The sequence below is a fragment of the Pieris rapae genome, chromosome 4 (assembly GCF_905147795.1).
Source record: "Pieris rapae chromosome 4, ilPieRapa1.1, whole genome shotgun sequence".
In the NCBI taxonomy this organism is placed as follows: domain Eukaryota; kingdom Metazoa; phylum Arthropoda; class Insecta; order Lepidoptera; family Pieridae; genus Pieris; species Pieris rapae.
Window position 1 is genome coordinate 8,822,810 of NC_059512.1, and position 27,087 is coordinate 8,849,896.

General features: G+C 31.8%; 2 protein-coding genes across 2 annotated transcripts in view; one reads left to right on the forward strand and one right to left on the reverse strand.

Annotated features, from left to right (window-relative positions):
* The window catches only part of LOC111003040 (protein N-terminal asparagine amidohydrolase), a 75,080-nt gene extending 61,111 nt beyond the window's left edge, over positions 1 to 13,969 (reverse strand). The window contains exon 1 of the mRNA XM_022273390.2: positions 13,807 to 13,969. The gene's annotated coding sequence lies outside the window, so the exon portion shown is untranslated. The remainder of the gene's footprint in view (positions 1 to 13,806) is intronic.
* Positions 13,970 to 14,673: 704 nt separating this feature from the next.
* LOC111003038 (serine/threonine-protein kinase meng-po) lies at positions 14,674 to 26,989 on the forward strand. The gene is made up of 8 exons (XM_022273387.2): positions 14,674 to 14,834; positions 19,434 to 19,538; positions 20,477 to 20,738; positions 22,463 to 22,745; positions 23,258 to 23,365; positions 24,822 to 25,015; positions 25,740 to 25,924; positions 25,998 to 26,989. Exons 2-8 carry the CDS (start codon positions 19,470 to 19,472, stop codon positions 26,907 to 26,909), a joined length of 2,013 nt encoding a protein of 670 aa, XP_022129079.2. The 5' UTR covers positions 14,674 to 14,834; positions 19,434 to 19,469; the 3' UTR covers positions 26,910 to 26,989.
* The last annotated feature ends 98 nt before the right edge of the window (positions 26,990 to 27,087 follow it).

Sequence of the window (27,087 nt, forward strand, 5' to 3'; positions counted from 1 at the left end):
TGATCCAATGAATATTGCTGTTCGTATTCGTACGCTCAGCGAAAACCAACTTTAAAAGAGCATACATACAAATTGTAATTATTAATAAACTGCAAAGATTAACAGACTGTTTTAATTGTCCTTCGAGGTAACTGACAATAAGTCTGCTTTCTGTCAGTTTCTATGGGCAGTATAAAAATAAATATTTACTGGTATTGTTTTCTTCTGTGTATGTATTGTTTTGTAGGTAATGTGCTGTCGTATTGCCTCATTATATCTATTAAGCTAATATTGTTAAAATTGAACATAAATAAATATTCCACGTAATCTCAGTATACTTACTTACTTACTTGATTTTTATTAGACCTATTTTATACTTAGTAAAGTATATAATAAAATTAGACTTATTTAGAACCAATAAAAATGAACCCCACACACACATAGAGTATATATCTAACAGAAAAAAGTACAAAGAACCCTCTTAAAGGGTTGGCTGTTTAAAGAAATTGGGTTAATTCATGGTATGTTAACCTGTAAACGTAAAAGTTGCATACCTATAATTCAACGCTATCATGACGTAGACAATCATATTCCTACGTCCATTAGGCGCCAGGGGCATCACGCAAGCGGAACCGTTGCCCCCTTCGGCTATAGAGCGGACAATTTGAGATACAATATCTGAGGAACGGTAGTGAGGCTGTCAGTCAGTAGTTTCAATCACCGTCAATAATACGGTGATTATTTTGATAAAAAATATAGTCAAAGTAAACTTATGAATGTCAGAAAAGTGAAATTGATTTTAAATTTACATAAACTACCAAGTCAAGGGCATAGAGCAGGCAAGAAGAGCTGGCAAGAAACTCTCATCCACTCTTTTAAATCGCAAAGCTTTGAGTCATACAAATTGTATGATTATTAACTTTAAATATTCGTAAAATTTATAAAAAGCTTTAGAGAGCTTTAGAGTACTTAAGGGTATAATCCCCAGTACCAGATAATTCCTTCAACATTGTCAATACGATAACCATTTTACCGTTTTCTTTATGGTCCGTGCGGGAATCACGACGCAATTTCCTGCGACATTTAAGTTTCTTTCCTCAGGCATACCTAAGTGCCAGTTGCCGGCTAGATGCGTAAACGCTGTAACGCGCACTTTGATCTTGCGCGTGCGCCTATGCACTTACTGGCATTAAACGCGACTCAATTAAAAAGATTCCTTATCCGCTATTAAATGACGCATTAATTTTGAGCTTATTAAATTAAAAATTAAAGAGTAATAGTGGCCTCTTCAATGAATCACTCGTAAGTCATTTCCTATATAAATACTTAGACTCTAAAGTAGAGCCCCCTCTCCCCCACTCAGGGCCCTTTTACGGCTCTGTGGGGGGCATATGCCGTGAATGGGCCAAGCTTATTGCTGTCGAGGGAGTGTGCAGCATAACCCAATTTTCTATGTAAAAAAACTGTACAAATCAGCAACGAAATTCAACAAAGGTAATGACTGACAAAACAATCTAGCTTTCTATTGAATTTAAAATCTTTAATAAATCGCATATGTAACAGTTATTCTTAATTAACAACTCTGAGTGTAAGACCATCTAGTCGGCATTCATCAAACGGCGCTCTTGACATTTAATTACAAGATATAAATTCAAGCCTACGATTGCATAGAGATAAACGTTCAATTTGTAGTTAAACCGAATTTAATTAATTTAACTTTGCTGAATGCTATGGGTAACACTTAATCCTAATGGCCTAAGCAGTAGATAATAATTAATAACGATTACTAAACTGTATTAAATATTTAATGAATTTTGTTTTTATATTATTTAATTATTAAAGACTTCCGAGAACTTCAATTCGCCTTACTACTTTTGTACTAAACCAAGATTTTTAGTAGCTTTTTAGTACCTATGGAACATTTTGCTATGCAACACTAGAGCCCTCTGGCATTGAGGGTGTCCATGGGCGGCGGTATCACTTAACATCAGGTGAGCCTCCTGCCCGTTTGCCCCGTTCTATAAAAAAAAAAAAAAAAAAAACTATACTGTTAGTTTTTTTAATTTCGATAAAAACTGACGTCCAGGCTATTCCATGTAATTTTTGTTTTCTATATAAAAACCTTCCTCACTTTTCAATTGGTTAATGTTTTGTGCTTTGAAATATATATAGTTCATTTTTATTTAAATAGATTAAACATGTTAAAAGCTGTTCTAGTCATTACACAAGTAACGACCAGTGCAGGTGCTCTTCAAAATCCGATAGCGAAGTTCTTGTTTGTAGCTCCATAGTCATATCGATGATGATATGATATGCAATCTTATGATCTATTATACAACATATTCGTACAAAGCCGGGATCGCAATAGCTATTGGTTGGTATAGGTATTTCTGAGTTCCGGGATATACGCTATATCGAGTAATAAAAAACGAGAAAATACTTTAAGAGGATCTTTGAAATGAAAGACTCGTGCAAGAGAAAAGTTTGATTAATTAATTAATTAATTTATCTATATATCGCCTTATACAAAAACACACATAACAAAAATAAAAAAAACAGTTACAAAAGTTGGCAGTTGCATGGCATGTTCCTCACATCAACACGAAAAATCGCGCAGCCCGGATATACGACCAATATTTAAGCTTTGTCTTGTTATCGAGGAGTATGGTTAAAATTAGTATTAACAATATCCATAGCGCAAAATCACCTGCATCATAAGCATACCCCACATACACAGCTTCACGTACATACTCTCACTTTTACACCATCACACAGCCAAATTAAGTATTACTTAGTTAAGGGTATTAAATAATTTTTATTGTTTTCGCTTGTGTAAACGCTTTAACCTTATTTAAAATATTATGTTTTCCATCTTTAGCTATATTTTTAGTCGTTTTCTTTTTTGTATATTCTTTGTCAGGTGTAGGACTACGAAAAAAAAATTCCAATGATTTTAAATTATCTACTACATCGCGTCGTCGCTTCTATTTCATATTCACGATTAAACCTTAAACAGGCGATAAGCAAGATTTTAGATTGTCTTAATAGACGTGTACGATTTTTAATGTATCTATATTGTTTTAGTATCAGTAGCAATTTAGCAGTAAGGTAAATATCATAAGTTATAATCAATATATTGAAGTATATTAATATTTATTAACACATTTTACACACATAATTAGGACAAACACATAACGAACATACAAATATATCTGAGCCGTCCCTACAATATGCGGACAAGCCAGGCGAATAAAGTACAAAACACATAAAAACAAACAATAAATAATCTCAATTGATTTTCGATTACAAGTTCGTAAAACAGCTTGCATTAAAATACAAGTTTACGACACATTTCCTTCCTTCTAAAATATTTAAGTATAATACATTTACATAATTAACGTGAACAATGAAATTCCCTTTGTATGATAATTACATTAAAATGCAGGTGTGTTCGTATTTAGGAATTCAACGGAATTTGATTTTTTTAGTGTTAAAGCATTGTACATACAGAATAGCTGGCAGCCATGAGTTTTACTGTACTTTTATACAATTTTTATCTTTATAAGAGGCCCTTTAACCACATTCTTCAAACAAAATTTTCCCTATTAAACTTTATACATTCACCAAAAATCTTCAGGAACATCTTCTCAACCAGCATATAAACCGAAAGTATTTTTCTTGTGCAACCGTATTTTAATTATAAAACTGCAATTGTTTTGTAGAATTTATTATGTCAAGTAACATCATTCATATGTTAAATGCTGCTCGCTGCCCATACACATCCTAGTGTTGGGAAAACTATATACATTTTTTTATTTATGAAATCTCGTATAAATCAAGTCGAACTTAATCCTAGTAATAACTTTTCTAGTTACGCCTCATAAACAGAATTTGTGTTCAGTATAATTAATTATTCTCTCAATTTGACATTTTTAATAAAACAAAGGCCTCCTACAAAAATTATATACATAATAATGTATTAAGCAAATAGTCACACATACTTTCTTCTACAAACGTACACATAAACACATACGTAAGTACAGATACACCAACACCACCATATTTTTATTTTATAGAACAGGGGGCAAACTGCGCAAGGTCACTTTCAAAGCCAGAGGTTATGTTTAATTAATTGGTACGCGCGGTAAATGCGGTAGAAGATGCAGAGTGACGTCACATCTCTACGCAACGCCAAGGGATAAGGCCGCGATATCCTTTGTCATATAAAACATGTCAAAAACGAACATAATTTGAAAGCATTGCAAAATGACACGAATTCAAACAGTACTTAATATTTAAATAAGCATGAACAATTTTCATCGACACCTATAATCAAATCTACAAAACGTATTAATAATTCTAGTATCTAAACAATCCCACTCTACAAACTCCATATTGTCCGCACAGTAGATAGAAATATAGTTAAGAATTGTGATATTAGACTATGTAAGTACAAATATATGTATATCTAAAATATGCTTACTTATAAATTGAAGCTAAGTTTAAATACTTCTGTAATGTAATTTACATCACTGATGTTGCTATATTTTTTATAGCATAGAGGGGCAAAGGGACACAGTGCCGGTAAGTCACCGGCTTTTATTTTGAATCAACTTAAAAAAAGTTCTAGATTTGACGTGTAACTATCCTCGTTCACGGTGTTTTATACAAGCCAATAATAAACATAACAAATATAAATTGTTTTATTTATAATCACGAACGAAAAAGCAAACGCAGAGCATAGAATACGTACCTCTTCGTCTACCCTACATGTATAGGGTAATATTTTTAAAGTACCCTCACAAAACGTTTACTATAAGAGTTACAGATCCAATACCGCTTAAGAACTGGAAATATAACCGTTCAAAACAATAACTCTATACAAGATAAAATCATAAGGTAAACACACTGTGGTGGTATAGAAAATTCGCTTCAAGCAAGTTTGTTCGAAGTGTAATTACAATCCGCGATGCTTTATTGAAAGGCCGGGAGGCGGCCATATTAAGATCGTCTTGTAATTTGACGAACGTATGGGCCAACGATAAATCACCTAAATCTTCATTTGATTATTAGAATACATATATGAGCCATAGAGCCATAGATGAGCCTCTTGCCCGTTTGTATAAAAAAGGCCGGCAACACACTTGCGAGCCTCCTGGAAATGTAAGTGTCCATGGGCGGCGATATCACTTAACATCAGATGTTACTCTACTCTTACACAAAAAAACATGTTCCAAGGTTGTATTTTTTTAAAGGCTTGATTATCTTTTAATGCATCTGGGTTCGAGAGACATCTGTTTATTTCTTTGCACATTTTCATGTAATAGAATATAATCTGACTACTCTGCCTACTAACCTTAAACATTTAGTTGCGCCAGTGCTCAAGATCAATTTAAAGAACTAAACATTGATTATAGCCAGGAATCGAAATGAGGATAATAACTATCAAAAGAAGAGAAAGCATATCCTTTAAAAATATGAAGACGTTAATAAATCCTCTCAACGCTCCCTCGACGTAAACAAACATCGGATTTTCAAAACAATGGATAATGTTTTCTTGACAGCCATACACGATAGGCATATTGTATAGGCGTGGCCGCCGTGCCCACTGGCTCGAGGCCGCGTGAGAACAGCTGACGACAACATTTACTCGCAAATCTTGCTACACAAATTAGTATCCCGATAGAATTAAATTAGTATCAACCTGCTATTTATTCAAAAGCAATTTATGTCAAGTTGATAAAATTATAGTCGTTTTTAATTCAATAATTAACTAACGAAGGAATTTATAACAACACTTATCTTACGAGTTGTGTTTGTATTGTAAAATAAATAAAATTATGGGTTAAGCATTCCCCCATTACATTTATGAAGGAAAAAGTGATTCAAAAACTAGACTTAAGCGTAAATCTGACTCCCATACGGAAAAGTGTATTGGACATTAAAGCGAGTAATGAAGTGTACTTTCTTTTTTGGGAAAAGGGATACTTTTCTTTAACTAAGTCCCAGAGGCTCTTTTATCTTTGCCCTTTAATAAATTTAAGTAATGTATTAACGAAAAGCTGTGTGAAAGGCTTACCATAAAGTTAACGATTATCTAGTTGATAAAAGGGTCTGGGACTAGTGCTAGGCAGGCTACTTTTAATTAATTCGCAATATTTTTTTAAAAATAAGTGTTGTTTGATGATTTACTATTTTAAAAAAAACTTTTAAAGTTTTTTACGTCCGTGTTTTTTCTCGGCCTCTCTCTGTCATCTTTGCCGATAAGTAGGGATGCCCATACAAATTAAATGGTGAGGAATGAAATCATACCTGTATCTTATATTCCAAAATAAACATATTGTATTTTATTTTTATTAAAAAGAAATTCAGCCTAACTAATACACGTAGTTCTTATTAACCACGGTCCTCAACCCCGATCCTCGAAAAAGACTCATTACATAAATGTATTTCTGAAGATAAGTGTACATAAATGTCTTAAAGTTACGATACATTTTCATACACTGAAACATCGCAGAAAGTTGAGAAGATACATCTAAGATAGACAATAGGATCTTCCAAATCGAGGTCACAGATTGAAATGCGCATTTGATAATAGCAAAATCAGTAATTCAGAAATGGGAAATCGCTGGTCCCGCGCATCGTAAGATAAATCAGCAATGACGTTGTGTCGCGATTAAAATCCGTGTTAGGACACTACAAGCCACTCGTGAGAACATGGGAGGCAGGGATGTAGCCACGGCCATGGCGATATAAGGCCCCGAATTGAGAAAACTTATATATACCAATTCATTCTGATTATTATTTGCACGCTACACAGCTTTATCTACGACTTTAACAATAATATAAAAAAAAATCGACACTTAGGAGTTAGGATGACTCATCATCATCATCACTCACAAGTGTTAAAAACATAGTAAATTTTATATAAACTAGGACAAAGATAATAATAGTTGCTTTCTCTTCTTTAAAAAATATACTTATTAATGCACAGATGGCGGTACTAGTATTAAAATGACTTTTAATTAGCCCTACGAATTTTGAGAGCCCGCGAGGTCAAACTACGCTACTGTGATATTATATTGATAGGAAATAGTAAGCATTCCCAACAAGTCCTGCTTTGAGCTTCACGATCAGAATTTTAAATTTTACGATCGTGTTACAAGGTAAACAACGCATATATAGTTTACTATTTGTATTTGATAGTATACCAAAAGCGGACCATTCCAGTAGTCATATACTATTATATGATATAATAATAAAACTTTAATCAGCAATTATCACAAATATAAAAACTAACCTTCAAATGTAATAACTAAAATATATTATTTTATTAAAAGGAGTCCCTTTATGCAAGGTTCCGAAGATACTGGTAGCGTAAGATAACTTTTGAAAAGCTAGACTACTTATTTGTCCGTGGTAGCTCTTCGGTCTCCTATGATGTCGACTATCCTTTTTGATATTTCCGTAACAAGCCTTATAGCGCTAGGACCCCAAGGACTAAGGGCCTCGACACCGAATGGGACAAAATCAATTTCTCAGCCTAACCCCTGTATTTGCAGGTTTTAGCTTTTTATCCGCATCACAAGCCGTACCAGCTCTGTTGTCGGGTCCATGTAGATGGGAAGGGGCCAGTGTGTCTGAACAAACTTTAAATATGTCTTTAAGCAATCAAAATTACAACAAATACCATGTATGTTGTATTATTTCCGGCGTCCCTAAATCGGACATTAAAACTTTAAATAAAAGAGAGAAGAGAGCCCTAGCTTAAAAACGGCCATGCAATCTTAATTATGTTGCAGGTGCCCATGAGCGGCGGTAAGCACTTGACCAGCCTAGTCAATTGACTCCTGGCCCAAAATAATAAATACTTTGGAATTTAGATTTGCCAAAATTAACCCGAAACAATTAATACAGGAAGTAAGAAATCAAAGCTTAAAAAATTAAGCGCATATTTTATTATTTATATGCAAGCTGTATTAATCTGAATTGTGTGACCTTTAAAAAGGTTTACAATTCGTTTGATTTTTATGTGTTCTTTATAATTCTAGATTTTTTATTAATAATAAAAACGTTATAAGTTTGTTACATTCCAGGAAATTGATGTATACTAGATATGTAGCACTATTAATTTTTTGTGCAACATAATAATCATTATATTGAATTGAATTAAAATCGGGGTTTATAAAGATTTGAAAATCAATCAAACCTTGATTCATTTACACATGTTCCTAGGTATTAGTTAGTTAATAGTTCCTATTTATTACCCACTTAAAATAACTCGCTAAAACAAAAGCCTTTTTCTCTCTAAACGCCTACTAAACAGTACCTACGTGTGGCAATAAAATTAAACCTGGATTTAATGCGCTTACCAGAAAAGGAACTACGACATGTCCATCGACACTTAAGCTTGTCGATAGCTATTTATTTGTATAAGAAACTTGTACTCAACGTTTGAATCTGAACTTGTTCGTCGGGATCAATGGATATTTCTTTGCAGGAGTGCAGTGAGTTAGGGTATGTTTTTGGCTTTGTATTGGATTTTGACACACGAAAGATTTGGCTCTGACTGTTAGTTAAAGTAATATAATTATCTCTATAGGTATTAAGATATCTCAAGAATGGTGCCTACATGAAATTCAATGCCAGATTGATGACGGTATGAGAACGCGTACCACTAATTCAAATTCAATGTTAAATAAATACTGGCACTACTAGACCAGTCTCAAAGGCGTAGAACGAACGGACGAACGGAGTAACTGGTAATACACAGTCTGCCACTCTATTTAATCGCCAAGTTTTCTGTTTTAAAAAAGTTTGTGGAAAGGAAAAAAAGGAGCTGCCACCATTATACCATGTTCCACATGACCTCCAATTGTTTAAAGAAAGAGCAAACTTCTCCCTAAAAGACCAGATGTCTTGACCCGATATCTACCATTTTCGAGCGTCTCGTAGGCTCGTTTGCCCCCTTATACTAAATATATAAAATACAGGAAAATAGAGAAAGAATTTGGTCATTTATTTGCGCCAATATATTGGTATGACTTAATTTCGAATGATGTGGTTTTTACTCTTTTTCAAAAATACTTATTATACGCGAATACACTTCGTATAGCACAAACATTTTATAACCAATAAACTAAATCTAATTCAGATCCAAAACTATAAATAGTGTTTACAAATTAACTTATTAAATTCATACACAAATAATTAACATAATAACGAATGCAACAAAAATCAACTTTAATAATCAAAATACTTGGTTATGGTTATTTAATATTAATATTATGCGGACGCTATCTCGACCCTTTAATTACATCTCATTAGCAATATCCCGTGAATCTAAAACTAGATTCCGACCAACCATTCTCAGGCTTTCGAACTGAATTAATTTAATCGGTGTTACATTAATTGAACTTTTATAAAACGTGTTTTACTAATTAATTTTGTTTATACACTTGAGATATTTAATGGTATTGAACTAGGCATAGGTTTTACGCTGCTGACACGTTTAGAAAGGTTTAGTTCGATTAAAAGGTACTTTATTTTTCAAAGAATTACATTCACTTAGTGAGAAAATTAAGAGTAGGTTAGTTATGTACGTGGTATGAAATTATCTAAAAATAAGGTATATAAAATAAAAATATTAATTGCTAGCAATATGTAATGTGCAATATTTTTTACAAAAGTACGTAGCTCACATCGATGTTACAACAGGGATTTTGTGACTAATGATGTAATCAAATTTTTTTGTTAGATGAAATAAAACTTTAAATTGCATATCTTTATAGAAAATACCCAAACACGAGATGTGAGAAACTATCAAAACTTGAGTTTCTTCATTCAATACAAGACAACTACGCCAAAAGATCCTATAAATATTCTACCTTACACCATTGTAACCGTTACTTTAATATAGAATGTTCCTTAACTCATTATACCCCATTGTGGCAGTCTAGGATTGAAGATGCGCCCGAGCGATACCTTAATTGATGAGGCAGTGTAGCCGAAACCAAAGAGCCCTGCATAATAAAGGCGTATAATCCCTTATGAACTTTACACTTAAAGCGAAGTTTGAAAGTTCAGAATAATTAATTATAATTTAGCATTCTTCACCGGTTTAATGTAAATACCGTCATTTTAAGAGGCATGCAATAGTTTATCAACACACGAAATATTATTTTTTTCCCATTTTTTAAAAACAATTTTTTTTGGCGTTCTATTATTATATAATTAGTTAAGGTAGAATAATGTAGTGGAATAAATAAATAAAGTTCCTTCTATAATACTACGACAGTTGTCAAATTTATACGAATGTCTTTTGGAGGGTAGGGCTAATTAAAAGTCTAGTCTATACAAATTTATTACTAGCGCCATCTAGGTGTCGGCCTACGAACTTTTCAGATCACCAAATATCTAGAAGTTAGAATTCATCAATATTTATGAGAACAATATCTTCATAACATCAGATAATGAAAGGAGCAAAGCGAGTAGCTGAACTTTCTACTTTTTTTTCTCCTTATTAGGCCATGAAATCTTTTTCACAACGCTTTCGCTTTTGGTGAACTTATCCTGAATGAAGGTAACAACAAAGCATCGCCAAGAACAAAAAGAGTTAATTCACTTTTGAAAACTATGGTTGAATTCAAAAAGTTACGTAAAGTAAATAATAAATACAAACTTTTTTTGAAGGTAAAAAGAAAAAATCCCGTATGTAGTAGGCAAATAACATTAAAGTTAGAATGATCGTTGCCTTAACTCACTGCACGTTAATGGCGGCCAGCGCACAATACTTTAATTAAATCGTCGTCTAGTACCGAACGAGGGCCGCGGGCGTGCATCTAGCTAACGGACATAATAGGGGATACGATGGATTGTTCGCTACTTCCCATATAAAATGGGATATCGCCGCCTTAGGGCCAGGCTTCGTCACGATAAAGAGTATGTGATGGTTATTTCAATAAAATACTTCTACTGTACTTCATTTTAGAGGTAAAATCTGAATAAAAATCAATAAAAACTATGGACTATGGACGATGTTGTTATACCAGAGTTGTTTTTTTAAATTTACGTATTTAGCAGGTACTACATTAGGGGTGCGGAATTTTAAGCCCAACTTTTTTTATACTATTATTTTATGAAAGTACCCGAAATATCCGTAACGTATTCGTATATTTTCGATTATCTTCGTTTATATCCCTTTATATTCGTGTTTTAGTTAAATTAATTATTAAAACACATCGTACAAGACTGACGATAATTTGGAAAATTCTTTACGTCTTTGTATCAGTAGAATTAATCCAAATATCGATGGATTAGTTATCCAAATCCAAGCTCAGGTGTCTCATTGATTTCGGTGTATTTAACTTTCGTAGTTTCTAGCAATTGCAAATTTAACGATTAAATTATAATGACATGGTCGTATTATTTCATGTCTTATATCTATCGAAGAAGATATCACTACTTTAAAATGTACTAAGTACTTTTAAACGCTTAAGTTTGATCCTCAAAATATCAAAAGTTGCCCATACCTGCTATATAGCAGGCCTGACGTGCAAAAAAGTCTAGCCCTATGTTTGTCTTTAAAAATTCCTATTCCTCTTTTCGGACACGAAAGCACGACTCCTAAAGCTCCACTATATCATATTTTATCCAACTGTTTAAAGTAAAACAAAGCCTAAACATACACCCAGCACACGTCTATAATTAACGCTCTTTATCAAACGCCAGCTAATTGGAATAGAGCTTCTGTCTCCATGATTGAAATCAGTCTCGTTAATTAATTCCCGAACTCTTCAATATAACGGAATCAAGTCTAGCAATTTAAACTTCAACTAATTATTCATTACAAATAAATTGATTATATTTACGCTTTGCAAATTTCAATCCATAAGAGCTGAGAACCCGTTTCGTTTAGTATGCAATTTGATAAGACAAAGCTGTCAAACTGAAATTTTACATCTGATATAAATTGAATTAGTATAAAAAATATTGAGGAGAATAGGATTCGTAAAAAGTATGGTTATATAAAGTTTAAATTATTTTTAAAGTATAAAGATGTCTTGAATTTCCATCTAAAGTTCTAATATGTAAGTACAAAACGAATACATTAACAATAGCACATATTTTTTTATCAAACTCCCTTTCACATCCTCTCTAATTAGCTCTCTACCTTTTATTCGACAAAACCGCTGCACATCTTTGTGGTGTTCCATAAAAATTTTACCCTTATGCATTTCACTTCAAATTAATAATGTCCTATATATATACATTTCTTAATAAAACCTACTACAAAAAGACACGTATAATTCGAAAAAAAATAAAATTATGATAATCTTATATTTTTATTATAAGTAGTAATATGTTCATCTTTCTATGAGAAATAGTTATCAGTATCAAAGAATTTGACAGAGTTATTCAATAATATTTGTTTAAATGCATCAGTGTCATAAGATACCACATGCAATTCACATTAATTTCCATTGTACAAAAGCACTTTAAAATCACAACATGCCAGTTGTGAACACATAATAGAGCCATAGAGCTTACATTAGTATATCATACTGACAGTTTGAGATGATTACACTCATTATTGTGTGCTAATGGAATTCAACAATGTTAGAAACATGCTTTGAAATATAGGTTTATGGAAAATATTAGCTTAATATATATATTTCTTGTGTGCGTGTGTATGTGACTGAACTCCTCCTAAACGACTGGACCGATTTAGACGAAATTTTTTGTGTGTGTTCAAGGAGATCTGGGAATGGTTTAGATTCACAATTTTGTCCGCTGGACAATGTTTTTTTAATTAATTTTCAATTTATTAGTTGTTGTTGATTTTGGAATGTTTTACATTGGATCCGACAGACGGCGCTACCATCGCAGTGTCAAATTTTAAATAATATTCGAATTTTAATTTTAGTCTGTCCGAAATTTAAAAAAAGTGCTGGATCGTTAGATATTGTCATAACATTTGAATAATAATTTTCATCAAAATGGCTTATTAAAAATTGAAATTTTGCAATTAAAGACGTGTAGACAGGACAACGTCTGTCGAAACCGCTAGTATTATATAAATATATAGATGGCATACTAATAGCAACTTAACTTCATTTTCTATTTTTTATAACTTATATATAAAACTATTATTAGTGTCTTTTATACATCCCCATGATATATTTCAATATATCATATATATGTATAAAAGACACTAATAATTAGCTCATAAGTATTTAAACCATACCAGGATTTAAGATGAAGACATACATTTTATGTTTTTACAACTTAGTATGCAATACTAAGTTATAAAAGTCATAAATATAACTTAACTGAACAAGGTAGTTTTGCACCATGTTTTTCCTTAATTTTACTGAGAAAACGATTATAAAATGTTTCTAGAAGAGCAGGAAGGGCATATATCACTCATCAAACTGTTTGTAAAACAAAGTATTGGTATTCATATTAATAAGATAGGTTTACATAGTAACTAAATAAACTCACAGTAACTTAATTTAAGATCGGTAATGGTTATATCTTAACAGACCAATGATTTGGTAATAGTTTTAAGAAATAAAAACGTAACCGAAATATGTAATCTCTTACCTTCCTTGAAAAAGTGAGTGGATTTGGAAACGCCATCGTAATAATATTTAGATTTACAAAATTCAAAATATATAATATGTGTACATTATAATAAATAGGAAAAATAAATCTCGGGATCGACATAAACGTTAAAGTCTAAAATAAACCGATATATAATACTGATCTCATTCTATTAGACAAACATATTGTACAAATAAATATTATTAACCTCTAACTACTTACCGGAATTGTTATTCACAGTATGGTAATAAATATAGAAAAAAACCGATGGAAAGAAAAAACTATACACGGGATAATGTTAATAACCAAGTTAAGTTAATGTTAACCAAACAACAAAAATATAAAAGCAATTTAAACTTGTATGTTTCAGAACATAATAATGAAACTCGTAATATTTATTTATCACCAAAACACTTGAAATTTTGATTGTCAGCAGTCAGATTCACATTTACAGTTGGCGCCTGATGTCGACGGCTGACAATTACTTTGTCAACTATCAATCATGACAATGTCAAATAAGTTAGCCGTAGATGGTCCACCAGATACAAACTATTGAGTACAAAGTGTGTATGATCTGGCTAATGATTAAAGTTGGCTACGCTTTTACCGATAATCTTTTATAGCAATTTTTAAAACATTGTACTAAATAATGGATCGGTATCTTTGATATATTGAATGCATTATGATAGTTATACATTTAAGATGACTTAGTTTGGTTAACATAAATGTTTCAATTGTTTACGACAACTAGCCATCTATTACCATAATAATTTAGTTATAAAGACTTTTTTAAAGAATGAACTTATTTACATACTTTCTAACTGGGATGATTACTTTGATACTTATTTGATTACTGAATGATTATTTAATGTATATTAACATCAATGGGTAGGTATATTAATATTTATTTTTAAACAAAAAGGCTTACCTTTTCGTCGGCAGTGTCTACCGCATAACCCGTCCTCCATACCTATTAAAAAGTGTCTCATAAAGGAAGTGGAAATAAATAAGAGGTCGTTGTTCGTTACATTTTGGTTGTAAAATAATTTTTGTATGAACCCTAGCACCAAAATAACTGGCCGGGCGTAGAAGCGCACGCGCAGCCAGTTGTGAGACGATCGCGGCTCGATCTTCTGCTTTGACCTAGAAATATCGCCAAATATATGCTATAGTGAAAATGTGATTATGTGTTACGAATAATTAGTGTTATTGTGACAATAAAACACTTACTATTTTATTTAGTAGGAAAGGTAAACAAATAATATCTTTTTGGACACTTAGTTTTATAACACTTGCACAAAGACGTACAATATTATGTTTGTATGCGTTTTGCATTTAAGCTATTAAATCATATCTTACTTTGATACATTTTTTAATTTGTTTTAGTAATGGATATTACAGAAACATAATTTGTTAATAAACATTACTATGAAGTTACATTACCTTAATACATACTATCTATGTACTTACTACCAAGCAGATTTAATATTAAACAAATACAAATATTATTTATTTATTAGGTAATATATATTTTGCAATTTTCAAATTTACTATTTATTAATACACATTAAAATCTTTCAAAATCATTCTATTTTGTTTTCTCAAGCTTTTATTATATAGGTATATTGCATTTTTGGCATCAATGTTAAAATATCAATCAGAAACGCAGCATGCGTTGAAAAGACACAATCTTTTTGCGAAAACTTAGGTGTATCGATTAGTTAATTAAATAAATTAAATCCAAGGAAGTTAAGCGACGTAATTTTAAATTCTCTCTGTACAAAAAATACTTAGTAGTTTAAGTTTTATAATTTATCATACTAACTCGTATTAAAGGATTATTTTTATAAGTACTTGGGTGTTTTAAATATCAGAGCGGTGCTTTCTTCGCTCAACGTACCTATACGAATATGTATCTCAATACAGCGAGGAAAAGCACAAACTAAACTTTTAAAATTCATTTTAGTTTTCAATTTGTTAATTGTTAATTATTATTATTACGACTTAGGTTAGGTATATTGTCTGTAATTAAAAGGAATAACCTGATTGAAACGTTATCTTAGTTAATGTACTTCTTAATTTTCACATTAGATCCTTAACATATCCTTGGCAGCACTTCTTCGACGTATCATGATGTTTATACATCAGAGAAGAAAGACTCTTTATTTATTTATGTTAAATAATGATTTTTCGTTTAAGTTTAAGTACATGTTCTCGCCGTAATTTGAGAAATATTTTCATAATTGCTTTTTTTTAATAATAACTTTCTAGCCCATACATTATTTATAAAGCCACCACTAGCACTTTATATTGTGTATACAAATCAAACACGACCACTACCGTCATATGAATAAGTTAAAAAAGAAGATGGAAGGAAGGAAGGTTCATCTGATGTTACATATGACAATGACATTGCTAGAATGTACGCAATGCTTTGCCGACCTTTTAAGAATTGCTACGCTCTTTTCTTAAAGGACCCTATAATATAATAACACCATACCAATACCATAGTAAGAATATTGTAAATATATTTGTGTGTTAACAAATAATATCTGGGTTTTATAATCGTTAATTAAAAGTAACATGTTGTAGTTTTGTATTTCTTACTTTAGCGAATCTATTTTACATGAAGTTTTTATTTTAATATTTGCAGAACATCTAATATTTTTATTTATGTAGTTTATATCTAAATAAATTTATGATACAACTAACCTACTAGTCAGTTAGTTAACTAATTCATTCAGTCGAAACATAATTGAAAAATTCATTATGTGGTAACAAGACAAATATGTAAACCAATCAAGCAGACCTACTTTCGCATCATATACTTTTCACGAAAAACAAAGGGTCTCGTTAAGACTTGCCGCCTGGAGGCTGTCACGCCCAAACCTAATAACCTATCTCAATCCGTTTTTGGCCATCTGAGACAAACAAAAATCCAAAAATTGACAAAAGTGTGCCAATAACCAATTGACGAATTGTAACAGCCATCTGTCGATAAAGGCTATCATCATCAGCATGGTAGGTCGGATCGGTATGGATAGAGCTTTGTCTTAATATCCTATCTTAAGATTTTAACTTACACCAGTTTTTAAAATAATTAAAAAAGACATTTGATATGTTTAAATGTTATTTGTACGGTTATATTTACTTTATTTGGTTTATATTGATTATCAAACATGAGTGTAAAGAACGAAGATATTGCATTCTATCCGTATCCAAAAATGGATTGTCTTCGTAGGGTTTGGTTATTGGGTTGCAGATAGGAGATCCATCGACTGCACGGTCTTATCTCAGATTGTTTCTTGATCTGTGATTATACATTAATTATTGGGTTCGGGCGTAAATTGATAAGACCGCCTCTGCTAGTTAGTACCACGTTAGTAAAGTACATTGGTTTTAATGCACGCCGACGTCAATCAACTGCATTTAGCCTGCTAAAATTGTATCCGTACTTTGATTGAACATTCGATGGAACATTAATCCATGCTAATTTTAGAACGAAACAATAAGTAGCTATGAATGTAAGGAATTTATAGAAATATTTATATAAAATTTGCGCTAATTTATACTCTTTGAGAGAAGTTAATCTAAGACATCATACTGATTATTTTCTTGTACTAATATTTATTAGATAAATAGTACTAAAAAATAACTTTATTTCACTACACTTCTTTTGGTCATATCGCGAAACTGATAGCCTAAAAATGCTGATTGTCGAATCCGCTGGTGTAACCTAGTCAAGATTATCAGGGGTCTCCCCATAACAAATGCACAAAGGGAATATTATATACATATATATACCGAAAAGTGGAGAGATATCACTAGCAGGGCATCACGTTGCAGTGTACCTTCAGAAGAATATGACTCGGAAGTTAAGACTAGAATAATTATGGGCAAGAAACTAAGCCAGACCTTTGAGGACTTCTTGTTTTTTAGTTCGTTTATAGTTTCTGGTTTCTGGTCTTGCCATACGTGTCTGTTTCCTTAAATATTTGTATGTACGATTGAGATGTATTACTATTAAATACCACTTCGTATATATGATTTGTGTAACTGCATACTCAAAAGTAACTTAGTCAAAAGCGTAAATTCTTCTTTAGGTCAGAAGGTGTCTAGTTCTAGTCTATACTCTGTGACTTCCAATACCTATAGATGCCAATTTCTTGAGTTTTTGTACCGATCCAAAAATTGCGTCAGTGCGATAACTACATAGAAATTGCTATAGATTAAAAATTTTGAAGCAAGACAAATGTCATCGACAAGACCCAGATTGTCAATTTCAATACATATTTTTTATTTATATTTTAAATTAATACGACAGTGTAACATGGTCAATGAATTATTTATTGTATCCACTACAACTTATATTATAATTATATATATAATGATAATAGATTTATATTTTTATCATCATCATCATTATCATTGTTCAACTAATATTTTTCCTGTAAAGAAAAACCTTATGCAGTCATATAAATGCGCAATCGTCTTAGACCAACACTACTTCCAACCGGTATCCCTCATAAATGAGGTCCCCAAAAAATTATTATGAACTCAAATATATATTGAAGTCTAGTTATATTCCTTAATACTTATAGTTAGCACATAATACTTATATATTTATTAAAAAATATATGAACCGATCTCATTTTTATTTTTTGAACGATGTTGTTCTCGGGTAATAAATTGTCGCACTATTTCATATTTCGTGTTTTATATAGTGACGTCACATATGACGTCAGTAGCGAAGTAGTAGACACAAAATCTGGCTCATATCCAAGACCATTCAATCAACAACACACCGTGAAATGGGGACGAATTTACATCCTATGTTCAGGAAATACAGACTTAGAATTAATTCATAATTAATGTCCAGATTATTTTAAAAAAACATTTATACAATGTCGCAGCCAAATAGCTTAATTAGCTGTTCAATTAACAGCCTAGCCATTTAACTACGTCCTGAAAGGTGTTCAAACAGCTAGTCAAATGACTCAGATCGATGAAATTTCATTGCCTAGCCAATTGACTGTTAATTTAAATTTAAATCCACTCTCAAACTCGAAACGAAACTTCAAACTGTCAATATGGTGTCGGCAAACCAAAACTTTGATGGTGTTTTCCAAAGTTTCATGAAAAAGAACATGGGTGTACTTAGTGACAATAATAATGTGAATTTAATTTAAGCAAATTTCATTTTAAAAGAAATATGTCATATGTTTCACCTTTTTTATGTCTGCCAAATAATGACTATCCTACGAATCGCCTAAGTATTAAACAGCCAGTTTATTAAATGTTTTAACAAACGCCACGGCTGAAAATGTTTCAGGCCGCTAGTTAAAAGGCGCAGTTTATATAAAAGGCTAGGCTGTTAATTGAACGGCTTATTAATTGAATAAATCTAATTTCAGGGTGTCAGTTTTTAGTAACGATGTGCGCACGCATCGAAAAAATTTACTCTCAACATTTTTCTCTGGAGTGCCAAAAGAAGTATAACTTTAAAAATAAAAAAACTAAAATGTTACTACTGTTACATAAAGTCTATCCGCCTCTTAAAATATTTACAGTATAAAACTCATAATTTGTTTTAAATACAATTTCGTACTAGAACACGCATTGTTCTATTGCAAATGTACAAAGTCTGAAAAATCCAATATTTTTAAATGAATACGGAAGGTATATCTCAAGTGCATCTCAATTTACATAAGGAAAAAGCCCAGCTTGTTACACTAAAATTATGGCTAAGGAATAAGGACTAACTTCAAATTAATAGTAACTGTTAATATAGAGGAATGTAGTGGAAAATAAATAAATAAACTTTTTTTATAAGCTTTCTTTTGTTTCAGTAAAATGTTGGTAAAAGGAGAAAACTATAATAAAAGATGAATGACGGATCCAGGAGAGCCTTAACAGGCTCAATACATAAAATAAGAGAATTCGAGTTGGAAAAAGTAAGTATACAAAAATATACTCATACTCCATTCTATCAATCTCATTTAGCTTAAGTAAGAAGAATAATATTTGACATTTGGGTGACAAAAGAAGAAAACGAAAAGAATATAAACATTAATTATTTCTTTATGGATGTCAACAATGATGATTCTGACTTCCAAATTATGACACAATTAATCTCATTAAAATCGTTGTTAAAAATAAGTCATGCGTTTTAGTATAAGCGAGAACAGCAATAACTCAAGAAAAATAACGAACATTGTCATTCATTCACCAACTCACTTTTTTATTAGTTTGCATGTTCTTCCTGGCACACCGCGTTCCATACTCGTTGATGTAGTAATTGTATGCAAGAATCGAGGTTAAAGATTTAGTTTATATTAAGATAGTGATTTTCAAATCTAATATACTTTGATTTGATTGTATTATTCTATAAATAACCTAAGATACTTAAGTCCTTCCAATTATTGATTATTTTAGGCAATAAGACATCAACCAGGTCTAGAATATGACACATACAAGGGTGTGGTAATATTACTACTAGCGCCCCGGCTTTCACGGGCAATCTTGACATGAAAACCTTGAAAACTCATATAAATATTGATGAAAAACCCAATATATTGCCGTAGTAGTTAATTGTATATGCTAATTTTTGGGTAGGCATTATAGAGCTTTAAAAATTGTTCTCTAGAATCACATATCTCTCATCGTTTAGGCAGCGTTCGTAAGAAACATTTTCGTTCGACCGTTTTGTGTTTGGCACCCTTACAAATAGCTTTGTCAAATGTGGCTTTCCATAGGTAAAAGAATTTTCAAAATCGCTTCCGGAGTCCACAGATACCCTGCAACCTCAAAAACTTTACCTCTTCATGTTAACATAGATAAGTAAACTAACCGGTTTGCTTATAAAATATAACGCTCACAAATTTATTTGCAGGTGTGTTTGGTTGAAGAGTTTGATATATTACAAATAGTTGGTGAAGGATGGTTCGGGAAAATACTATTAGTAGAACACAGAGCATCAGACACAGAAATTGTTTTAAAGGCATTGCCAAAGCCGTATGTCTCGATACGTGATTTTTATAGAGAATTCCATTATAGTCTACACTTAAGCGCACATAGAAATATAGTTACATCATTCGATGTGGCATTTGAAACAGCTGGATTTTACGTTTTCTGTCAAGAGTATGCACCACTAGGTAAGAATTTAAATGTAGGGACATCATGGTACCAAATCAGGGTTGGGAAAATACTATATAACTTATCATCCATTAGCAGATAAAAATTAATCATTGCTGTCAATAAGTTACAAGTTAGAGTTTAGTCAATCCAATTGTGACAGACGCTTAATTTTTTTTTATAGAACAGGGGCAAACCTGAATAAAAATTAAAATACTTGCATTTCATTTTAATTAAATTGTAGATTTCATTTCTGTCCTTTGTATCCATACAAAAGATAGACGGAAATTCAATACAAATGATTAAATTTTTTCACAAGAGTATGCAAACATTTTCCCAATGTTTTGTTATGACGTTGTCACGTTAAACTATCGTCCGTAACCATTACAGACAACCATTTTTTTAATTAAGATTTCCCTCCTAAAAATTTGTTGTCATACACTACTGTTAAGGCCTCTTGTCTGAGCCCTCTGGTCTCTCACCCCAAAGTCAAAAATATCTGACTGCTGTCCTGAAAGTTTTAACGTATGGTTCATACAAATTTAAACATCTAAAGAACCTTACAACAAAATTTAATGCCCGATTAGCCAAGGACTGATTTAAGGAAAATAATCTCTTGGCCAATTTGATGTATCATAAATTTCTCTAAAAACGGTTTAAGCGTGTATTGTGTCTTAGAAATAGCTACATTTTAAACCCAGACCTTGCTGTAACGCTTCTCTCAGACATACATCGATAATAACACAACAAAATTAATAATAATGAGTACCAGAAGTCGCAGACAGTGATTCAAATTACGATCTTTTAAATCCACACATTCATTGTTACGACTCTCGAGTTGGATGGCAGCCAAAATCAGTTTAAATGAGCATTAAATTTAATCGTAGATCTGATTGAAATCACGATTGTTAGTTTTCAGCTTACAAAACAGTGTTAGCCTAGTTACGAATACTTAATTTATTTATTTTGTAATCCTACAGCTAACATAAATTATATATAATAAAAAATAAGTATAGTAAAGATATACCTATAAATGGAATCATTTATCACAGAATACATACACTAATATTAATAAATACAATCAACTAAATAATACAGCTGTGTTGTTATAAAATAAAAATTAAATAGATAAATCTGTATGCAGTGATTATTACAATACGTAGCTTAATATATCTACATACTAATGTTTCGTTCCTAAAATGTAATTATATCAGAGAAATGTAAAAAAGTTATCACAATTACTTACAACGATAAGCATGATTAAAAGAAGTTTAAAGTTTGTTGACAGTGCTTAAAATAGTTTGAATTCAAGCCGTGTTTGAAAAAATATATATCATAAATCGCAGAATTAATAATATGTATTATGTTTAACCTACTCTTGATTATGACATTTTAGAAAGGCACTCGTATTTATAGAATTCATACATTCCCCGCCGGTATAGTCCCGTTAGGTTATTTATTGATATTCTTTTCAATATCGTTACATTTAACTATTTGTCTTTGTTTCAAAATATTGTTTAAAGTAGTCCAATTATAAAAACATCACACCAATCAATTTTGCGATCCAAGACAAATGATTACAATTTCACTAATCCAAAGTAAAATATATTAATAAAATTATGAATCCGATAGATAAGCCGTAACAACGTCATTTTGGCTTAAACAATTTACCGCTAACCGTTTTAAATGAAGACGATTGCTTATGGTTACATAAATTGTAAAATAGTTTGATATTCTGTTTCAGGTGATCTAACATCGAATATGCTGGATACAGGCATTGGCGAAATTCATACCAAGAGAGTGACAAAGCAACTGGCATCTGCCTTGGACCATCTCCACCAACGAGACCTAGTTCATAGGGATGTTAAATTAGATAACATTCTCATTTTTAAATCAGACTTCTCCCGTATAAAATTATGCGATTTTGGTGAGACGAGGAAGGTTCAATCCGTTGTCAGGAGAAGAAACGAATGGTTGCCGTATTCACCACCGGAAGTACTGAATTTGTCTATGGATAGTTCTTACAAGTAATTGATTTATTTACCGTAATTGTCTACTACTCCGTTTCTTTGTTTATTATTATTTTAAACAATTATATGTCTAAACGGACGTCCTTATTGACACTAGTTAATATCTTTCATGACGGAGGAACTTTGTTTCTCTATTAAAAAATATACACTACCTATCTTGTAAAGTATTGGGCACAGGGAATTACATTATAACAATAATAACGGCTTTCGTCATAGACAATAATAATAAAAATTAATCACTATCTACGATGAATCACTAATTATCTTTACCTCAAATTGTTTGTTTTTATAGGTTTCTAAAGCGTTCAGTGCCTAAATATTTTGTTTTTTAATAGGTCTTACACGTGCCGGTTTGTTAATTGACCACAGATAAATCAAAATCCAAAGTTATACAGCTGGGATTGAACTCATGACCGTTGTTGTTCAACTTTTCTCAAACTTGTTCACTACGTACTTTTTACTATCTTGTACCATAACAAGCATAGCTCTGATAATTTGTTTATTTGCAGGGCCTTAATCAGCCACGACATTTGGCAATTTGGCATAGTGATTTTTATATGTCTGACGGGATGTTTGCCATGGCAAAAAGCAGCATTTGATGACCCCAGATATTTAAGGTACTGGAACCTTTTTATATGCTTCAGTTAGTAAAAGATGTAAAGAATATAATGACAAATAATTATAATCGTGAACTTATATAATCACAGAGCTTAAAATATACGGTAGTGGGCTGATCACTTTAAAAAAAACGTTAAGTGGATATCTGATACCTAATTTACATCCGTGTAATATTTTTATTAAATTTGTATTTATTATAAGTTTTATTTCCAATAAGCATGTAATAAATAACGAAATAGCTTGTAACATTATTGTAAACATGCATTACATGATATGGTGAACTTTAATAAAAATACTTTAAAGTTAAACTCAAAACAAACGATTATTAAATATAACATACTTATTCAGTCTTATATATCAGATATTGTAAAATAGTTACTTATAGCCCGTCACATATATCATTACAACTATTTATAGTCTACGCGAATTAGAACGGAAGGCAAAGTTTATTTACAAAGCATCTTCGTAATACACGCTGTCGATTGATGTATGGTGTGTTTACATTAATTGTTGTAATTTATTTCATCTATGGGAAGTGTGATAACTTTATTCATAATACCAAACACAATGCTTGCATTAAATAGCATCTAATTAAAAAGCTCTAACACTAGAAATATTTTAATAGAGTATTTACTCCCTTTTTTAGGCCTACTTCGGCAAGAAAACATATCCAAATTTATTTATTTTTAACACCCGAGCTTCGGATGGGACATTTGTTGTTTCAATTACTTTTGTATATATTGTTATGTTCTTTAATATTGTGGAATATGTTTTATTCTATTATCACTCGTTTTCGCAGCGCATGCGATGAAAGATATTGTATAGGCATTTTATTCACACCTTGGGTAACGTTCTTTTAATATTTGTAGGGATAATTATAATTAGATATGATTCTTAATCTATATCTAATTATAATTATAATCTTATGCATATAAATTACGTCACGTAGTTTGTCCGCTATGGACTCCTAAGCTACTTAACCGATATGAATCAAATTTGCACACCGTGTGCAGTTTGATCTAACTTTAAAGATAGGATAGCTTACATCTCAATCTATACCCGCAATATTATGTATTTTATTGCAAATATTTGTTTATTATTTGATACAATTCTAACAGATGGCGCTGTGTTAAAAGTACCAACGTTTCACGCTATCTACCTTTCACTTATGTTCTCCTACCGTTTCCCTTGAATAGTTTCCTACTATGTATTATTATAGATTTCTAACAATAAGCATTTACCTCCATTTTGCATTTTATATGAACATTACCTATCGCCTCTTTAATTTGTTCGTATTAACCCTTTTTTAAATATTTCATAGAAGGTGAACTTGTTCTATATAGACATAAGTGCACTCTCTACGATTTATTACATTTGATCATAATTGGGCTAAATCACCTTCTTGACTTATCATCAAAAAGCGAGTATTTTACTAATATAAAATGACTTTCTCAGCTACTTCAACTGGTACAATAGCGCGAACCCGCTAAGAAGACAACCGAAATTATGGAAAATGGTTTCATCGCGGGCACAGAAAATGTTTAAGAAATTTATTGAGCCCAGAGTTGACAGACGAGCTGTGAATTTCACTGAATTAACTAGATATTATGACTACCGGTGGATGGCTAAGGGTTACACGGATAGAGTCGGTAAGGTTTTACGAAATCTTTTATTATAATACTATTATAGGAAGGTAAAGAAGTAACACTTTCTACAAGACAAAAAGTGTCTTGGCCTCCGAAATTGAAAATCTTCCAGCGTAGTACAGTGACACCTCTCGCCAACTATTGGCTTTGAGTTCCTTCTTTTCATTTCTTCGCACAAGCTCTAGTACCTAGGCCGACCTACTGGTCTCTAACCACTAGGCCTTCTTCACTGTTTAAATAATTTATATGACTTTAAACTTGGCGATTTAAAATAGTGACGGATATTTTCCTGCCAGTTCTTCTTGCCCGCTCTACGCCCTTGAGTTGCGGAATTGTAATAAATGTATATTTAGAATGAATTTAACTTATTTTAGTTGACGTGCCATAAGTGTATTGCTTAAAATGATATGATATGTATTAAGTTATTTTGAATTGAGTTTGCGATGGATCTTGCCCGTGCGTTTAAGAGGCACTATCACTCCCTTTTTCAAAGTAGTAGTTTTGAGGCACCAAGAGACAGAAGTCGTTTTTTATGAGTTTTGCTATTAATAATCCATGCGCGAACTTCCTGCCACCTCTGATAATCTTGCCAAATTACGTACCATTTAGCACGCATAATGCTAACAGAGTAATGAAATAGGATTTTTAAAACTTCCTTACAATGCAATTTCATTACTCTTACATGATTTGAGAGCTCTTTTAAACATTTATTTTTTCTCTATTTCAGCTGGAGGAGATATTGATGAACTCTGTCCCTCAATGTACAGTTTTCGAAGTGACCCAAATGAAAAGAACATTTTACTAAAACACTTCAGAGACAATGGTATCGAAGTCACAATTGACAGACATGCAAAAAAGGAACGAATACGTGAATGGATCCAAAACAGCGTTATAGAAGAAGTAGATGAGGAGGTAGAACCTACTAGAAAGTTTTCTTTCATTAAAGTATGAAGTAAGAATGTAATACATATATTATTTGTTTTAGGAGGAGACCTGTGACCCCAGCGTATATGATGATAGTGACATAGAATTACAAGAACATACGCGACCTTATCCAATTGATGAAAGTCACCGAGTTACATTACGCTACGACACGGAAAAACATATCAATCCCAGAACTGGTGAAGTTATTGAAGGTGTTAAAAGAGTCCCTGATAAGAACCCTCTCTCTTATGATGTTCAAAATATAGAACCAGTTGCACCTGCAAATGTTGCAAGACGCTACGGTGTCAAGGAGGATAACTCACCACACAGCTCAACCAAAGACAGCGCTTACGGATCTTTGGAAGCTGCTAATCACAGAGTAAAAGAAAATAGACAAGCTCCATCTATCGATAGGATGTCTACAAACTCCCCAAGCCGTTCACTAAGTGCGGTATCTCTACAACAAAATAAAATACCCCTTTCTACTCATGCTCAAAGATTTCAGAAAAGTGAAGAGATTTACTCTAAAGAATTAGATAACATGAAAGGCAGCTCTTCTACGCTTCATTCGTTGGAAAATTCTTCAAGATCTAATAGCATAAAAGTAACCAGAAACAGTTCTTTAGATAGTGCGACTTATCCTAAAGAGATTCAAAATGACAATGAATCGGCAGGAGCTAATTTAATACGTAATGATTCAATTATTACTCACAATGGCTTTAGGCCTGGGGAAAATAATGAACAACCCTACGTGTCTATGAAAAAATCTGTTTACGACATTGTTAGTAGCCGCAGCGATACGGGAAATAATAATAATAAAATAGATAGCCAAATAATTAATGGCACAGACAGTCCTTATACATCTATGCTAAATATTGTTCAAGGGCAGATTAAACTAACACCTCATGAAAAAGAGAGTAATAAAAACATAGTTAATGTTTCGGTTACTAAAGTTAATAGAAAAAAGCTGTGATTGTCGCTCAATGTTATCTTAAACTTTATTTTTAATATTAATACCTATTGTATCATCTTTAAATATAATATTATAGTTAATTTGTTATTTTTTTTGACTCATATAAGGAGTATTTGTCTTAAAACTTTATTCCTTCCTTTTTTGTGTATAGTTCCCGATTGTGATTACAAATAAGTAT

Bases quoted from the DNA above. Each gene is read 5' to 3' on its own strand.
- LOC111003038 (XM_022273387.2), top strand. From the start codon at position 19,470: ATGAATGACGGATCCAGGAGAGCCTTAACAGGCTCAATACATAAAATA. The intron at 22,746-23,257 runs GTAATTGATTTA...GTTTATTTGCAG, and splicing joins TCTATGGATAGTTCTTACAA to GGCCTTAATCAGCCACGACA. The intron at 23,366-24,821 runs GTACTGGAACCT...TGACTTTCTCAG, and splicing joins GATGACCCCAGATATTTAAG to CTACTTCAACTGGTACAATA.